The sequence below is a fragment of the Puma concolor genome, chromosome A2, assembly GCF_028749965.1.
Source record: "Puma concolor isolate L17-30 chromosome A2, mPumCon1.1.hap2, whole genome shotgun sequence".
NCBI lineage: Eukaryota > Metazoa > Chordata > Mammalia > Carnivora > Felidae > Puma > Puma concolor.
This window is the reverse complement of record NC_141668.1, coordinates 94906359-94924381: the sequence shown is the minus strand read 5'-3', so window position 1 is coordinate 94924381 and position 18023 is coordinate 94906359. Positions and strand designations below refer to the sequence as shown.

The 18023-nt window shown below is 44.0% G+C and overlaps 1 protein-coding gene across 4 annotated transcripts in view; it reads left to right on the top strand.

Moving 5' to 3' along the window:
• AMPH (amphiphysin) overlaps positions 1–18023 on the top strand; it is a 253068-nt gene that overhangs the window by 96329 nt on the left and 138716 nt on the right. For all 4 annotated transcript variants that reach the window (XM_086696998.1, XM_086696997.1, XM_086696996.1 and 1 more), the window contains exon 2: positions 13579–13659. In XM_086696998.1, coding sequence (XP_086553124.1) covers positions 13579–13659 — 81 coding nt within the window. The remainder of the gene's footprint in view (positions 1–13578; positions 13660–18023) is intronic.

Genomic DNA, 18023 nt, shown 5'->3' with positions numbered 1-18023 from the left:
CCCGAACATGCTGCACTTTTAAATAATTTTTGGTCTTAAAAATATAAAACCAAAATGGAGAAAAGTGAGCTACTCTTGATAGTAGCCCAAATTCCACCCTCATTCCCCAGGCAAAGATTTTCCTGATTCAGGATTTGCAGTAGCACATCGGATGGTGGCATTTGGTCTTCTGATATGAACGAGAGTCACACAGAAGAATTCTATTTCCTGCTGCTCTAAAACTCTCCTCAGATGCTTCAGTAATATGGAGGAGTTGCTAATGAAGACAGTTTCTAGGAACCTAGACAGCTACTCTAGGCTACTCTTGGTTGCCTTGGCAATGTTGCTGACACATATGTGTTTCTTGGAGTTAGAGAATTGCCCAAGAAGTGTTTACTGAGCTTCAGAAAAATAACGGCTAGCAAACCATGCTGTCAATAAAGATGGTTCCATAGTCTTCACAGTGTGTCATTAACCGTAAAAGATCCCTCTGTATCCTAGAAGTCTGAAGATGTGACATTGGCAATACACTTTCCTCAGATTCTCATCTGTTAGATGAGCAAGTTAGATTGCATGAAATCCATGCTCCCTGTCTGCTGTTCTACACTGTGGTTTAGGGTGAAGATGTTAAATCAAAGAAGAAAAAGAATTAACCCTTACTAAAAAGCACCTTTTGGAGTCAGGCATCAATTAGGCTCTTTTGCTTGTGTTCTCATTTAATCTCCCCAGAATTGGCATGCTCCCTGTTCTAAAGATGGGGAAACTATGGCTTAATGAAGTTAAAAGGTTTGCAGAGGTCATCCAGGTCTCATTGGTGATCAAGTGGGGTCCTGTTTCATTTGACTTTTGTCCTTATTGTTTTTCTGCTGTGCTTGTGCTGTTTCTTATAATTCAGAGCAGTGGTTCTTCATCTGATGGAAGCCATGAACCCTCTGAATAAAAGACACATTCATGTTGTATTAGGCATGTAATTTCAGGTCATCATGGACACCTTGGAATCTATCTATGGACCAGATAAAGAGCCCCCTTGCCTAGAGGGAGGCCATGGTCATCTGTATTCTCAAGGGAGACCAACAGCCTTTCTACATGTTACTCACTCTTCAGGTCTCAATTGGAGAGACTCTGTGTAGTTGTGATTGTTCCTGTATGTGTATCTTCATCAAAGAAAGGGAAAGTTGCCTCCAGGGAGTAGCGATAGAGTCGTAGGATCTCAAGATAGATGTGTGCCTCAGAAGTCATCCGCAAGCCCCTACCATCAGGTACTTCAAGATTGTTCAGTGTTGTGTGTTATAATTGTAATAGCTAACCTTCTTAAGCGCTTATTGCTGGACATTGAAATAAAAGTTTTACGTGTATGTGGGGCACCTGGGTGGCTCAGTCGGTTGAGCACCCTGACTCTTGATTCTGGCCATGATCTCAGGGTTGTGGGATCCAGCCCTGCATCAGGCTCCATGCCGAGTGTGGAGCCTGCTTGTGATTCTCTCTCCCTAGCTCTCTCTCTCCCTCCCCTCTCCCTCACTTGCACACGCTTTCTCTCTCTCTCTAAAAAAAAAGTTTTTTTTTTTTACATGTATTACCATTTAATTTTCACACCATACACCGAGTTAGGTACGAGTATTCTCCTTAGTTTACAGATGAGCATACTACTATAGAAAGATGAAGAGCCTTGCCCAGGGCAGATTCCAAAGGGCAGGGTGGGATGCCAGCTTCTATCCCTCTATCCTTCAAACCCAGCACCCTCTTTGTCACTTTGATATGCTGCCTCCTGTCACTTTGTTCCTACCCACAGGGAACATTTTAGCCCTCTTTTCCCTTAGGACTTCTCCCAAACCAGAGAATTCACATGCTAATGGAGCTTACACCTGAGCAAATCAATCAAGAATTCCCGAATTCCTTCCTCTATTAAATTTGATTATTTTCTCTCTAGAGCAGGCAGGTAGGAAGACGGAGAACCTTCTTACAAATGACCAAGGGATTTTTCATTCACATGTAATTCCTTACCTGTTTTTGTAGTGAAGATCAGACAAATCCATATGATGCAGAGACCAGAAACTGTTCCCTAAATTGTGCTCCAGTAAATAGTAACCTTATAAGAAGTTAACAAATCCACATGGGAAACACAGGGTTGAATAATGTTACACAGTATTGTTTTATTGCAGGACTTCTTAAAACCTTTAATATGCTTATAACGGAAGATCATGGGTGTGCCTGGGTAGCTCAGTCAGTTAAGCATCTGACTCTTGATGTTGGCTCAGTTCGTGATCTCATGGTTGTGGGATCGAGCCCCATGTCGGGCTCTGTGCTGAGCATGGAGCCTGCTTGAGTCTCTCTCTCTCTCTCTCTCTCTCTCTCTCTCTCTCTCTCTCTTTCTCCCTGTCTGTCACTTTCTCTCTGTCCTTACCCTGCTTGTGCATATTCTCTTTCTCTCTCTCTGTCACTCAGAATAAATAAACATTTTTAAAAAAAGGAAATTGTGTAAGCTTTAGGAATTACATTGGAAGGGTGCAGTTGACTAAGGTCCAATGTATTTTTCATTCATTCAGCATTCTTTTAAATTTTTTTTTTCAACGTTTATTTATTTTTGGGACAGAGAGAGACAGAGCATGAACGGGCGAGGGGCAGAGAGAGAGGGAGACACAGAATCGGAAACAGGCTCCAGGCTCTGAGCCATCAGCCCAGAGCCCGACGCGGGGCTCGAACTCACGGACCGCGAGATCGTGACCTGGCTGAAGTCGGACGCTTAACCAACTGCGCCACCCAGGCGCCCCTCATTCAGCATTCTTTATTGCCTATATATGTGGGTTCTGTGAATTCTTCCTGGAACTGGAACATCTTACCTATTCTCTCATTAAATACTGAGTTAAAAAATAATCTTTGCCCATGTTCATTTGTATTTTTTAGGGTGCATTGTGATTTCCTCTTTTTTAACCTTTAACAATATTCTTTGATACTCTACCGAGAGATATATAGTATTTGGTTATCTTTCAAGTAGACTTGGCCCTGGATTTTTATTTTTTTACTTTTTTATTTTTTTGTGTAGAGATTTCTGAGATTATGTCCCATGGAACACTCTTTGGGAAACACTGTTTTATAAGAACATGGTAAATCAAAAGGGTAGCTGAAAACCAAATCCCAGCTTTATACAGACTTACAATACATAAACTTAGAACATCCCTGCAGAGTAGAAAGGAAGCAGACATTCTTATTCTGATTTTGGTCCTCATCCCCATGGGGTACAAAGCAGAGAAGCAATTATCCCAAAGTCCCACAGAGACAAGGCTCTCAGTCCCATCCATTTCCAACGATTATAGTCCAGAGTCTCAACACACTGCCTTAGTGAGTGTTTTCTGTTTTTTCTTTTTCCAGCTATACCCTAATCTGCCCATCTCAACCTTTCAATTCACCTCCTGAAATCCTGGAGAAAGATTGTTGATAAGGTAGAACAAAGCTTCCAAAAATCTTTCCTATGATATCTAATTAGTTCGCAATACACTTGGGTATGTAGACCGTGTTGCCAGAATGAGAGGGAAGTTGGCAGCATTTGGTGAAAATATGTTTTGTGAAGCCAAGATTACGGGCTCCAAGGAGCTCATGAAGGTGAGTGGTGGCCCTTCAGTGCTGTAGGGTCAGAGCAGGTGTAAGAGAGGACCTGGATCCTTCTTTCCCTGGGAGCTTGTCACTTGTCCTAATGGAATGATCTTGTCTTGACATCTGTGGAATCCGGTAAGGTTGTGTTGTCAGTGTTTCTGTCCCACTTCCTGCTCTGGTGACTCACTCTTTGTGTCCTGATTTTACAAGGAGGTAATGTTCCCCCAGGCCTTTTGCGAGTCAGAGGCAAATTGGACGGTTTCTGTCTAAGTGAGGGTAGAATGGGGAGAACAAGTTGTGTAGAAACTGTGACCGTCACTCAGCGTTTATGGATAAATATGATAACCTATTTTGGATGGAGATGGTGTCACATGGCTTTCATTTAATAAAAGTGTGGATCTTCTTGGGGTGCCTGGGTAGGTCACTCTGTTAAATGTCTGACTCTTGATTTCATTCGAGGTCACGATCTCACGGTGTGTGAGTTCAAGCCCCACGTCGGACTCTGTGCTGACTGTGCAGAGCCTGCTTGGGATTCTCTCTCTCTCTCTCTCTCTCCCTCTTTCTCTGCCCCTTGCCTGCTCACGTGCACATGTGTGCTCTAAGTAAACAAACAAACAAACAAACTGAAAAAAAAAGTATGGATTTTCTCACCACTAGGTGAGACGCTGACTCTGGCATCACGCTGTCTGCTTTGAGTCCTGGGTCCATTACAAAAGAACTCTATCACTGCGGTCAGTTACTCCAATTTTCAGTGTTCTCATTGGCAAAATGGAGATAATCGTTGTAACCTGACTCACAAGGTTGTTGGTAAAATTAAACTCATTTTTAGATCGAATGCGTATAGAACGAGGGTTGATGTATTTTACATTTACATAGATGATAGCAAATAAATCAGGGATTATGGAATTATTCGTGTGGGACATTTTCACAAGAGGAGGGAGAGCAAGAACATGTCCTTTCCTCTCTGTACTCCTTTTTCTCTGTATCCTGCCCATCGGCCCCAACAGCCCCCTCTTGATTTAGGAATTTACAGTCCCAGTTGAAATCCCTGGTAGGGTTTTGTGAACTTTTTGTTCTACCTAAGTCAACATCTTTCATGATTTTACTGCGGGTCAGTGTTTTTGCATTGCTGACTCATCTTTTGCTGGTATGATGGGTAGCTGAGGTCACAAAGACTGTCTGAAGAGTGCGTAGAAAGGAACCAGGAACAGAACTGCGTCCTGGTGAATTGCCTGGGTGCAGAGCTTCCATAACTACACACATTTGCAGGGGCTCTTCTACAGGTGGATTGCCAACATTTTAGCAGACAAGCATTCTCTCGAACATCTGGCCAGTGGTAAATGGAGGAATATCTCCCCCTAGCTGAGGGGCATGAGGATTCATTTAAATAGTAGAACAAGGTTAGAGGGTCATTGTATTATTCTGTGCAATATTGGTATGTCCCTGAAGGGGGCCGAGGAAGGAAGACCCCCTTCAGAGTGTCAGGATGATTTGAAGGCTTTAATAAACTTCTTTGTCACTGAATTTTGGTATAAATGTTGTATTCTGGGTCGGGTACTGGAGGTATCAGGTTTCCTGGAAGGGTAGCTCTGAGACAAGGATGGCCAACCCAGGCACCTAGAAGAGAGCAGGATGTCGAATGCCAGGGCGAATGTCCATTCGTCTTCCCTTGATCAGTATTCCTTAAGCTGTTTTTTTTCCCCCACCAATAATTATTGTTTTTAAGTTGGAGCACTAAGATGTCCTCGACTTTAGAGATGGGGAAGGATGGAAGAAAGCAGTCTTCGGGAGCCTGGTACCTGACCAGGTTGGTTGATACATGAATGAAAACAGCTTCGGCTGGTCCTCCCTGCACCTGCATTCTGAGGTCCCTTCTCACTTACCTCTGTTTCCCTTCCAGGCCCCTGAACTTTCTTTCCTCCATTGTGTTCTAATTCTCACTTGGCTCTGTCACACCTAGGATAAACCTGCTTGTGTCTGAGATTTATACTTTACTACATGTCATTCTCAAATTTTTTAAGTCTGAAGGTCACTCAAATGGACAGAAGGCTGTGAACATTCCCTCTCTCACCTATTTTTGCTTATCTCCTCAAAAGTGTTTCCCAGAATGAGAGGAAGGCTCATGCCAGCCTCTGAGAGACTTTGATGCCATAATGGCTAATGTATTAAAATCTGCCAGAGCAAGGAGTGGATGTTGTAATGACGCAGACATAAATCTATAAAAGACCAGATAGAGGGCAAAATACAGGACCTTGACAGGAACACTCCAAAGGATGATTCATCTTGTTCCTCTCAAGTTAGAGCACATTAAAGCTGCTGCTTTAAGTCTTTGAATATACCTAGCAAGAAGTCAAAGATCTAGTACCCTGAAGTTTGGCCAACAGTGCAGTGTCTGCTCATAGGATACCAGCACAAGCAAATACCCTGCATTGTCATGTACCTGATGGCCTCCTTCCAGTCCTTGGAAGTCCTTATGGAACTTGGCACAGGGCCAGAGTGAGCACTTGGTAAATGCTTTCTGAATGTGCACATGGACATGTGGGTATCTGGACAGATGAGTGAATGAATCCTCTGTACATGGGCAGGGGCGAAAGACCCAACTCTCCATGTCTTATCCAGACGAGAAGAGACCATGGTCATCCCATGTAGTTGCCTCCTGGATTCAGTGGATAGTGTATACGTGATTTTATGTGCTCTTCTTTTTTATAAATACATAGAGTGTGGAGAGAGGGGTGCCTCCTTGTTCAGAGAAGGCTAAATTAGGCGGTTCTCTCCTTGACTGCCTAAATCAGAGAGTTCTGAATTTCTAGAGACATTACTTGGGCACTTCAGGAGCAATTGCTCTAGAGAATTGCTCTTAAAAAGAATTTAAGGGGCGCCTGGGTGGCTCAGTTGGTTAAGCGTCCAACTTTGTTTAGCTCAGGTCATGATCTCATGGTTTGTGAGTTCGAGCCCCACATTGGGCTCTGCGCTAACAGTGCAGAGCCTGCTTGGGATTCTCTCTCTTTCCCTCTCTCTCTGCCCCTCCCCTGCTCTCTCTTTCAAAATAAATAAACCTAAAAAAAATAAAATAAAAAAAAACAATGTGAGATTCATGTCTTTGGAGCAGCCCAGGCAAACCATTACTAACTGCTTTAGGAGACACTGAAATAGGGTTTACTTGCGGAAATACTCCAAGCTACCATATTCCCGCTTTTCCTTCCTGTTTAATTTTTAATTTGCCCATGTCATGGTGTCTTTTCACGATCACATCAGAACTTCTGAACTCAGGCCTGAGAGGGGAGGGTGACACAGCCAGCCATAGAGGGATGCTTCAGAATCTCATCGAAAGGAAAGGCAGTTTGAAAATGCTTATTCAACTTAAGATGTAATTTTGCATTCAAAAACAGCAGCGACAAAATAACAAAATCCTGTTGTTTCAAAACAGTAAGGTGTCAGTGCAGATGAAATAAGCTGTGAGGTGAAAGATCGAAGTCCTGAAGCAAAACGCATGAGGCACAACATTGTCTGCCATTTGCCTGTGCGTGGAAGGTGGCTCATGTCGTCAGAACCTGAGTATCAGATCCGTGAATGTATAGTAATCGCCCTGTAACGTGAACGTCAATGGTGCCAAACTGGTCAGGTTAATGGATATTTTCAGTTACTGGGAGAAAAATCACAAGACTCTTCATGTTTGTTTTCCAGCTGAGCCATCTCTTCCATCCACAGGTCCTGTTGCGTATTTCTGGTTCTGACCTTTCCTAATCCCGCATCAAAACCATCCCCCTCCCTGGAGCCTTCGCCACAGCCTAGGTCCCTGGTTCTCAGTGGCAGAAACCTGAGGTCATCTGTGCGTCTTCTCTGTCCCCACCCTGTCCATCTTGTAAGCCAACAAGTGTAGTGTGGATTGCGCTTTTTTAAAAAAATATATTTATTTATTTTTGAGAGACAGAGAGCACGAGTGGGGAGGGGCAGAGAGAGAGAGAGAGAGAGAGGGAGAGAGGGACACACACACAGAATCCGAAGCAGGCTCCAGGCTCTGAGCTGTCAGCACAGAGCCCGACGCGGAGCTCGAACCCGTGAACTGCAAGATCATGACCTGACCCAAAGTCGGACGCTTAACTGACTGAGCCACCCAGGTGTCCCGGATTGTGCTTTTTAAGTGTCTTCCCAGTGTGTTTTCTCACTCAGGCTCAGTGGCATTGCCTGGACCGTGTAGTCTCTTAACTGGTCCCACTTTTACAAAGAGTCTTGCTCTCTTCTAATCTGTCCTTACCACTGTCTCCAGGCTGCACAAATCCATGCAGGTGGCTCCCTCCAAGCAAAAGCATCATTGGCTCGCCATGGTCTGCAGGAGAAAATGAAACTCTTGAGTCTTGCAGACTAATAAACCTCTCTGTCATCTGTCATCCACCTCCCACGCTAGCTTCCTCTACCCCGGTTCCCCTCACCTCGCGCCTCAGCATACCACACTCACGGTCCCTAGAACTGGCTCGCCTTTCTGCAGCCCCCTGCATGGTTGGGCACACAGTCTTCAGTAAGTCTGTCTTCTCTTCAGTTGGAGATAGGAGTGTATGGACTTCCTTCTCTGCCTACTCTTGACTGTGATTTATGTTCTTTCGTAGGGAAAATGTCAAACTTGATACAGTTCATTATAGATTCGAGAATTAGGTGATATCTGAAATTAGAATCTGAATTTGAATGAGAAGATACTTATTTCAGGGGCGCCTGGGTGGCTCAGTCAGTTAAGCTTCCACTCTTGGTTTTGGCTCATGTTCCGATCTCATGGTTCATGGGTTCGAGCCCTGCGTTGGGCTCCGCACTGATGGTGTGGAGCCTCCTTGGGATTCTCTCTCTTCCCCTCTCTCTGCCCCTCTCTGGAGATTTCTCTCTCTCAAAATAAATAAACTTAATATATATTATTTTGTCCCCCTGTTTGATGAGTAAATCTCTTCTCTGGCACCTCTATCTATTGGTTAAGCTCAGATTGCTGTTAGGACAGTGAGCTCATTACGTCTCCCAAAAAACTATTTCATTTCCAGAAAACCATGAAAAATGTGTTAGTACAAAAATTTTTTTTTTTATATATACATAGCTTTTTTTTTTTTTTTTTTTTAATTTTTTTTTTTTTTCAACGTTTATTTATTTTTGGGACAGAGAGAGACAGAGCATGAACGGGGGAGGGGCAGAGAGAGAGGGAGACACAGAATCGGAAACCGGCTCCAGGCTCTGAGCCATCAGCCCAGAGCCTGACGCGGGGCTCGAACTCACGGACCGCGAGATCGTGACCTGGCTGAAGTCGGACGCTTAACCGACTGCGCCACCCAGGCGCCCCTACATAGCTTTTACCTACCAATGCTAGTTCTCGATCTCGGTTTCGGATGGAACAAGTCTGGTCTTTATTGTGATGATCCTTCAGATATTTGAAGACAATTACACTCTCTTCCTTCTGGTCTCCTTTGCTCCCTGTTAATACCCCCAATTATATCACATATTCCTCTTACCTCAGGGTGTCAATTCTCTACCTTTCTGGGGACTCTAGCTGGCTCCAGGATGACTGTGAATTTATGTGTTTCCCAGCTTGTCCAGCCGAGAGGAACTTTTGGGCCTGTTCTGTCAGTTGCTCTCATGCCTACTGGTGCAGCCTGAGAGCCCTTTGTCGACACGTACAGACTGTCTGCTGAGGTCCTCCCTTCTTTCTCCTGAATGGCACCCATCATGTGTTTCTAGCATCCATTCTGTTGCTTGTCAGTTGAAAGTCGAAAACATACATTCAGTCCTTGTATAATTGTATTTCTGACCGAAAGTTTTATCCCTGTTGAGTTTCTTCTTGTTAGAGAAGGTCTTTTTGTGAATCCTGATTCTCCTCATGTGAGATGTCCAATATGTGAGATCTCCTCCCCATGTATTTGTGACCCTAAGTTTATGCTGTTGATGAAATTAAAATAAGATGAGGGGTACCTGGGTGGCTCTGTCTGTTAAGTGTCCAACTTTGGCTCAGGTCATCATCTCATGGTTTGTGGGTTCGAGTCTTGCATCGGGCTCTGTTCTGAGAGCTCAGAGCCTGGAGCCTGCTTCAGATTCTGTGTCTCCCTCTCTCTCTGTCCCTCCCCCTCTCACTCTCTGTGTCTGCAGACTAAGAAATAAACATTAAAAACATTTTTTTTTTTAATTTAAAATAGGATGAGCTGGCTCCTGTGAGAATCAGCTGAAATAAGAGACAGAATTCCCTAACGTAGTGAATGGCTTGGAGAGGGTTCTCAGCAAAGGCCAGATCCTTTCTTGTCCCTGTCCCCATGCCTCTTCTGTCTCCACTCTGTGGCTGCTGCCATCAAGATGTGGGTGTGCTGTGACCCAGAGAGGTCTGGGTCCCTTATTACTTTCAGTAGAAGAGAGAGTGTGGGATTATAGTATCGTCCAATCATAATTCCATCTCTCTTGGAACCTAGGAACAGTTTTTGTGGTTATTTTTTCTATTTTAATTATACTCTACAATTTCTAGAAATACAGATTGCAAGGCACTATGATTTAAAATTTAAATAACACGGGGCACCTGGGTGGCTCAGTCGGTTAAGCGTCCAACTTTGGCTCAGGTCGTGATCTCACGGTTTGTGAGTTCGAGCCCTGCACTGGGCTCTGTGCTGACAGCTCGGAGCCTGGAGCCTGCTTCGGATTCTGTGTCTCCCTCCCTCTCTCTGTCCCTCCCCCGCTCATGCTGTGTCTCTGTTTCTCTCAAAATAAAAAAAAGAAACAAACATTTTTTAAAAAAGAAAATAGGGGCGCCTGGGTGGCGCAGTCGGTTAAGCGTCCGACTTCAGCCAGGTCACGATCTCACGGTCCGTGAGTTCGAGCCCCGCGTCAGGCTCTGGGCTGATGGCTCGGAGCCTGGAGCCTGTTTCCGATTCTGTGTCTCCCTCTCTCTCTGCCCCTCCCCCGTTCATGCTCTGTCTCTCTCTGTCCCAAAAATAAATAAAAAACGTTGAAAAAAAAATAAAAAAGAAAAAATAAAATAAAATTTAAATAACAGACTTTCAGGAGAGGGTCTGTGAAAAATCCCTTTCACAATTGTAGATACGCACCCTCGAAGCTGTGTCTTTCTTAGGGTACAGTGGCCTTCAGGAATCTCAGGTGAGAACGTGAGAACGAGAGGATATGTAAGTCCCGTTTGCTTCCCATAAGAAGGAAGAGGCTCTCTGTGAGTGGGGATAGGGGTGCCAGATCTCAAAAAGGGGATTTCCCAGAGAGTCTCCAGTAGGCCACTTAACTATGTGTTCCTGTTTCCTCAGCTGTCATGTGTGTAAAATAAGATATAGCTAGGGGTGTTGTGAGAACGAAAGACGTGACAGGTAAATCACTTTCTCTGGTTTCAGGCATGTAGCGGAGACTCGATGAACATCAGTCTCTTTTCTCCCGCTGCTGAGACCACAGTGCCTTTGCACTGCGCAGACAGTGGGCGGGGGGCCGAGGTTGCCTGCTCAGAAGACTGACAGCTTTTTGTGGCTTTTGTGAACTGCTGACGTTACATGAGATGTTGCTTCTTTTCAAAGGCTCAACCACTCTAGGGGAGCCAAACATTTATGAAATAGTAAATTTTAAGAATTAGGGGGAAAGATCACATAGTAAATGCTAGGTACCTTTCCCCTGTTAGTTTTAGTGTTTATGTGTGTGGACACAGGTCATTTGGGAGACTTGACTTTAAAATGAAAAATAAATTTTTTTAAGTTTATTTATTTTTGAGAGAGAGAGCGAGTGAGAGAGTGAGCATGAGTTGGGAAGGAGCAGAGAGAGGGAGAGAGAGAATCCTAAGCAGGTTCTGTGCTGTTAGCATGAAGCCCGACGTGGGGCTCGATCTCACAGACCTGAGCTGAAATCAAGCATCGGACGCTTAAGCGACTGAACCACCCAGGCGCTCCTAAAATGAAAACTTTTTATTTTAAAAAAAAAATTTTTTTTAACGTTTTTATTTATTTTTGAGACAGAGAGAGACAGAGCATGAACAGGGGAGGGTCAGCAAGAGGGAGACACAGAATCTGAAACAGGCTCCAGGCTCTGAGCTGTCAGCACAGAGCCCGACGCGGGGCTTGAACTCACAGACCGCGAGATCATGACCTGAGCCGAAGTCGGCCGCTTAACCGACTGAGCCACCCAGGCGCTCCTAAAATGAAAACTTTTTAAAAGGTAGATGGAATAAAGAAGCAAGCAAGCACTTTTTTTAAAAATCATTTCTTTTTTTTTTTTTTTTTTTTTTAATTTTTTTTTTTTCAACGTTTATTTATTTTTTGGGACAGAGAGAGACAGAGCATGAATGGGGGAGGGGCAGAGACAGAGGGAGACACAGAATCAGAAACAGGCTCCAGGCTCTGAGCCATCAGCCCAGAGCCTGACGCGGGGCTCGAACTCACGGACCGTGAGACCGTGACCTGGCTGAAGTCGGACGCTTAACCGACTGCGCCACCCAGGCGCCCCATCATTTCTTTTTTTTAAAAATTATTTATTCATTAAAATAATTTTTTTTAAGTTTATTTATTTAGAGGGAGAGAGTGCGTGTGTCCACATGGGGCAGAGGGAGAGAGAAACAGAATCTCAAGGAGGCACCATGGTCCACGCGGAGCCCAGTGTGGCACTCAGGCTCACAAACCGTGAAATCATGACCTGAGTCAAAACCAAGAGCCAGACCCTTCACTTAGCCCCCCAGGCACCCTGCAACTTCTTCTTTCTTAAGTTATTTTGCTTTAGAATGCAGATCTGGGGGTGGATGGGAAGAGGTCTTGTAACAAGGCCCAGAATCCCTATGTCGTTGAAGTTCCTTCTTCTGCACGTGGGACCTGTGCGATTTTGCTTTGCTCTAACAGCAGTCATAAAAATAATAGTGACACTATCTTGCATTTACACAACACTTCTAAGTTGATCCCATTCTTACAGTTTTTCAAAAGTTAAAGATAACATTGTCATGTAAATAATTTTCAACTCATTAAGGCAGTGTTCATGGGGGTTTCTTATGTTTTTGTTTTTTGGGTTTTTTTTCTTTTTCTTTTTTTTTTTTTATTCTCGAATGACTTGGTGTTTTAGATACTACACGTGGGACTACTGAGTAGGGAACCCAGGTGTGGTTCTCAGGATCCTTCTGCTCTATGCCCAGGTAACTCTCTGCTGTGTCTGTGAGAGCACCTTCTCCTGTTACCCAATCCTGTGCTCCGGGAAGATGGAATCACTCCTGCCCAGTCCCACAATATGTAATGATTTTTCCAGTGATCTCTGCAGAGGCTCCTTCCTTGGTGGGAATGCAGTCTGCCACATTCCTGTCTGCTGGCATTTCCAGCACAGTTTGAGTCAGCTCGGCAGAGCATTCCCTGGTAACCTCGGCTCCTCCTAAGGGATATTGCTCACAATACTGTTAACCCTTCATGTTGCCTGTGACCCATGGTCTCTGATTTGTTACTTGTGAACCTGCCTTGTTTACATCACTGGACTCTGCGTTTCTCAAGATTAAGTACTGGGGCCTGGTTTCATTCATCTTTACATTTCTGGATCCTAGTGCTTAGCAGGGGGCTTTGCGTATTCCAGGACATCACTGAGCATTTTATGAGTTGAAGGGCATATTCGAAGGCGGTGGGGGAGAATTTGCCTTGTGCCTGGCTCCAGTAATTCTAATACCATCCCTCAAAAGTAGGCTAAGTGTCTAGTAGAATAACTTTGGTTCACTGTTTCATAAACATCTGCGTACCTGTTACGTATCAAGCATCGTGCCAGATTGGACAAGACAAGGCACAGCCTTTCAGTAATGTACAGCTTACTGGAGGAAACATGTATAAATCGATACATGCAATGTAGCATTTGCTCAGCCTGTGAGCAGCGGAACTGTGGTTAAAATCCCAGTCTGATCACCCAGAACCCAGCGAGCCAAGATGCTTCCAGAACAGAAACACTAGCTATGTTGAGTGACATCTCAAGAGAGCAAAACAAGAGCCTTGCCCTGCCTATTATTCGAAGACACTGTTAAATCAAACCGTTTTTGTTTCCTTTGCAAACTAGGTTCTTCAGAAGCTTGGGAAAGCTGATGAGACAAAAGATGAGCAGTTTGAAGAATATGTCCAGAACTTCAAGCGGCAAGAGGTGAGTACAGTTTTCTAGTTTTCGGAGGGAGAAATGGGTTGACTGTGTCTGTGAACTTCTTTCTTCGGGGTTGGCATGCCAACCTGGGGGTGGCACTGCTGATTCTGTAGGCTCTCTTGTGATGGGCGAACGAAGAGGCAGGAGGCACTACAGGAAGAAGCTTTGTGCTTCAGTCGTAATCTCAGGAGATGAAGACGTTGCTGGTCTGGAGCTCTTCGATACAGATTATCGATCTAAAGGAAAGATGCTGTTTGTGGTGATTTATAGTATTGGTATAGTATTAGAGAAACAGTAGTTCAGATACCTCCCGCACAATTATTTCAATTGTTGCATGCTTCAAGATCATGCATTCTCAAGAGGGATTATATCTCCCCCAAGAGGGTGGAAAATGGTTCTTTGTGGGTGAAAAAAACTGTGTATATCACGTAAATAGATACATAGTGTATCTGTGGTATTGAAATTTCGTGGGGGTGTGTGATGAGGAAAAATAGGTCTAAAATAGCTCCTTAAGGGAGATGATAATGAGGAAAAAGTTGAGAAACATGATTAGATTTCTGCTATTCCTTCTTTTTTTTAAGTTTATTTATTTTGAGAGACAGAGAGCAGGGGAGGGGCAGAGAGGGAGAGAGAGAGAATCCCAAGCAGGCTCCATGCTTTCAGCGCAGAGCCTGATACAGGGCTCGAACTCACGAACGGTGAGATCACCACCTGAGCTGAAACCAAGAGTTGGATGCTTAACCAACTGAGCCACCCAGGCTCCCCTGTGGTGTTTGTTCTTTTAATGGGCTGCATAAAGACACATGCATAAAGAAACGAACTCTTTCAGAAAATTATCTGTGTGTATCTCTAAGGCTAGGATAAGAATGGACAGAATATCCATTGGATATCTGGACAGAATATCACTCTTTAGAGAGCATGCATGAAGGTCAAGGTAGGGGAAGGTATACGTGGGGCCATCTGCAGTTAGAAGCCTCCCATCTGGAGATCATACTAGCCATGGGGTGGGAGGAAGGCTGCACCACCAGATTTTGGAAAATGGGGTTTGGACATGGGGATGATGTGAGGACACAGCTTTATTTTCCTGGTGTCACTGGAGCTACCAGTGTCCCCAGGATGTTGTGGCCTTGGGATGATGACAGTCAGTAATGTCAGATCATCACAGGTTTCTTTTTTATTTTTTAATGTTTATTTTTCAGAGAGAGAGAGAGAGAGAGAGAGAGCACAAATGGGGGAGGGGCAGAGAGAGGGGAACAGAGGATGAGAAATGGGCTCCTTGCTGACAGCAGAGAGCCCAATGCAGGGCTTGAACTCATGAACCCTGAGATCATGACCTGAGCTGAAGTCGGACAGTTAATCGACTGAGCCACCCAGGCACCCCGATCATCACAGGTTTCATTTTGTCCCGTTTGTTCCTGTTTGCAGATCTCAAATTGCAGAGATTTCTTTCTTCCATGTGTGTACCTGAGCACCCACTGTTTGTCTCCCTGCATCCATGCTATTTTTGTCCCTCACCAACACAGGTGGTAAAAATCCAGCAGGTATGAAGCCAGGTAGACCAGTCTCCATCAGAACACATTCCTGAAGGCCTCCAATTTCATCCCAAGACTAAGCATTGACATGTGCAGAGAGACAGATACTCCGTTTACTGTGATAGCCATCTTGTTCTGTCTGAAAGTGACGATGGAGAGAAGGGAGTTGGAGAAGAAAGCCATGGGAGACAGGTAGAGCATATCCACAGAGAGCTTTGCATTCATGAAGGTAGAGGAGACAATTCTATAGCAATGTTGGATCTAGGCCCATAGACTATGTTGGCCTCCAGTCTCCTCCAGGAGAACAGATTCTCCACGTCTCCTTATGTTCTTATGCTGTGAGTTCTTGTACGTTTCTCCCTTGCACTTGGATCACACTCAGACACAGCACCATCTGGATTGCAGTGACTTCCCACAGAAAAGATGATCAGTCACTGCCCTGTTGCTTTGCAGGGTGATCCCGAATACCTGCTTTAAGGGATTGGAGTTAGAAAGAAGTGATTCAGGTTTATAGATGTACCTGTCTGAGGATTTACACTCTACCCTTTGAAACTTTGTCTTCCTTTCGGGGGGTCCCCGTGGAGCTGATTAGGTCTCTGCTCTTGGATTTTTTCCTGTATCACTCTTATGGTGTCTTGATGCAGTTAGCGTCCCAGAAGGCTAACCTTGGGAAGCATCAAGTTCAGGAATGCATTCATGACTAGGAAGCAGTTTGCATTTTCCAATTACAGTGAATTCTTATTGGCTCTTTTTTGGACTTTGTTGAGCGGGCCAGGTGAGAATTATTTTTTGTCTAAAGCACTAAAGGAAAGTACAGTTGGTCACATCATCAGCTCCATCGGTTATGTGCCACTAGCATCAGCAGCGTGAGGTGACCGTGCAATGCTGCTGTGTCTTCCACTCCCATCACAAGATATACATTTTCTTAAATGGGTACTTTCTTTTAAAAAAATGTTTAGTGGGGCAGCTGGGTGGCTCGGTCGGTTAAGCATCTAACTTCAGCTCAGGTCACGATCTCATAGTCCGTGAGTTTGAGCCCCATGTCGGGTTCTGTGCTGACCGCTCGGAGCCTGGAGCCTGCTTCAGATTCTGTGTCTCCCTCTCTCTCTCTCTGCCCCTCTCCCGCTCTGTCTCTCTCTCTGTCTCTCAAAAGTAAACATTAACAGGAAATACTTATTTAGTTTTGAGAGACGGCAGGGGCAGAGGATCTGAAGCGGGCTCTGTGCTGACAGCAGGGATTTTTAAATGTTATAGACAAAATCATATGCTATCAATTCTTGAAGACCTTGGTCCTTTGTAGAATATTAGCAGATTTCAAAATCTGGGTAAAACTTCAAAATCTGGGGAAGTTTGAACAAGCAATTCTACCTTATAAGAGTGAAACAATTACGTTGGAAATACAGAAATGGTATTACTCAAAGAGTATCTTAACCCCCTCTGTCTCCCTTTGAAAACAGTTTTGCATCAAAAACATCTTACATTTGCACATACTCATTTTGATGGCTTTTTTTTGTTTTCATCAGAAAAGATAAGTTTATAGTCATTTGAGTGCAATAAGGAGGGATGGTACCTTAACTAGAAGGAGAGAAGTCCGTATACTAGAAGGAGAGAAGAATATGCTGAGAAAGGTGTTTCTACATATACTTGTGTAGAAACTTTAACCTAGAAAGATGGCTCTACTAAGATTGTGGCATCTCTACGAGGCCTAGTACTTTTAATGTTAACATAATGGCAAATCATTACTTTAATGGCAGAAAGCATCATCTAAAGGCGACAGACTCTGAGGATATTATCTGACCCAGGAAATCAAGATTTCATGTTTTTTTCTGTGATAATGTTTTTCAAATCCGAAAAGATACTACTTGGAGTATAAAATGAACTATATTTGTATTTGTGCACTATAGTATGGTAACTTCATCATGCTTAATTAGTACTTAATCCAGAGTAGATTATTCTAGAATATTCTAGAAAGTATTCAAACATTTTTGGGCTCTGATGATCTTACTTTTAAATTCCCTGTAGTAAAATTCTGAAAGTCCTCATAGTGATCGATGTATGCCCTGATCCTTCATGTTGGAAACAAAGGTGGCATCAGGATCTGTGTTTGAACTCAAGCTTGAAGCTTAGCCTTTATCTTATTCCAACCCCAGGTTTTTCTTTTTGATCACAAACCTCTTTTCCTAAAAGGTGGTTTTTGTTAGACTGAGAGCATGGGTGAAGGGTCTGTGTACAACTGTCTCAGTTGTCCATTGGGTTTCCCCATTGCTGTGCTTTTCATGGTCCAGATTTCCTAAACTACTCAACTGGGGCCAAGAGGAAAGGGAGAGAAGGGGGAGAGCAAAAGGGAATAGAGTGAACTCTGCAGAGAGCTTGGGATTTTCCATGATGACGAGTACCAAAAAGAGCAAGAATTATAGAAATCTATCCAGCAGCAAGAACAAAATCTGACTTCCACATGTCCTCCCCAAAGTGTTTTTTTTCCTTCCTTTTTATTTTGCCTGTCTTACCAAAGCTGCTAATGAGTAGCAGAATTGACTGGTGTGAACATCGCCTACTTTCATCTGGCTGCCTGCTGCCGATTGTGTTAATGAGCAGAGAGAAGGTCCCAGAGAGGAAAGAAGGTCCTTGGCCTTTCTCCCTCCTTCTTGCTAATAAACTTGCCATTAAAATGCCATGCTTATGGCAACTGTGCTAACTGCAACAAGAATTGAATAACTTAGGGGCTGTGTGGGCTCAGATTACCAACTCTTTGGTCACATTTCAGTGAGTACGGCTGTGAGCACCCAACTGGACTTACAGTCCAAGAATAATACTTCAAATATTCCAATTAGTATT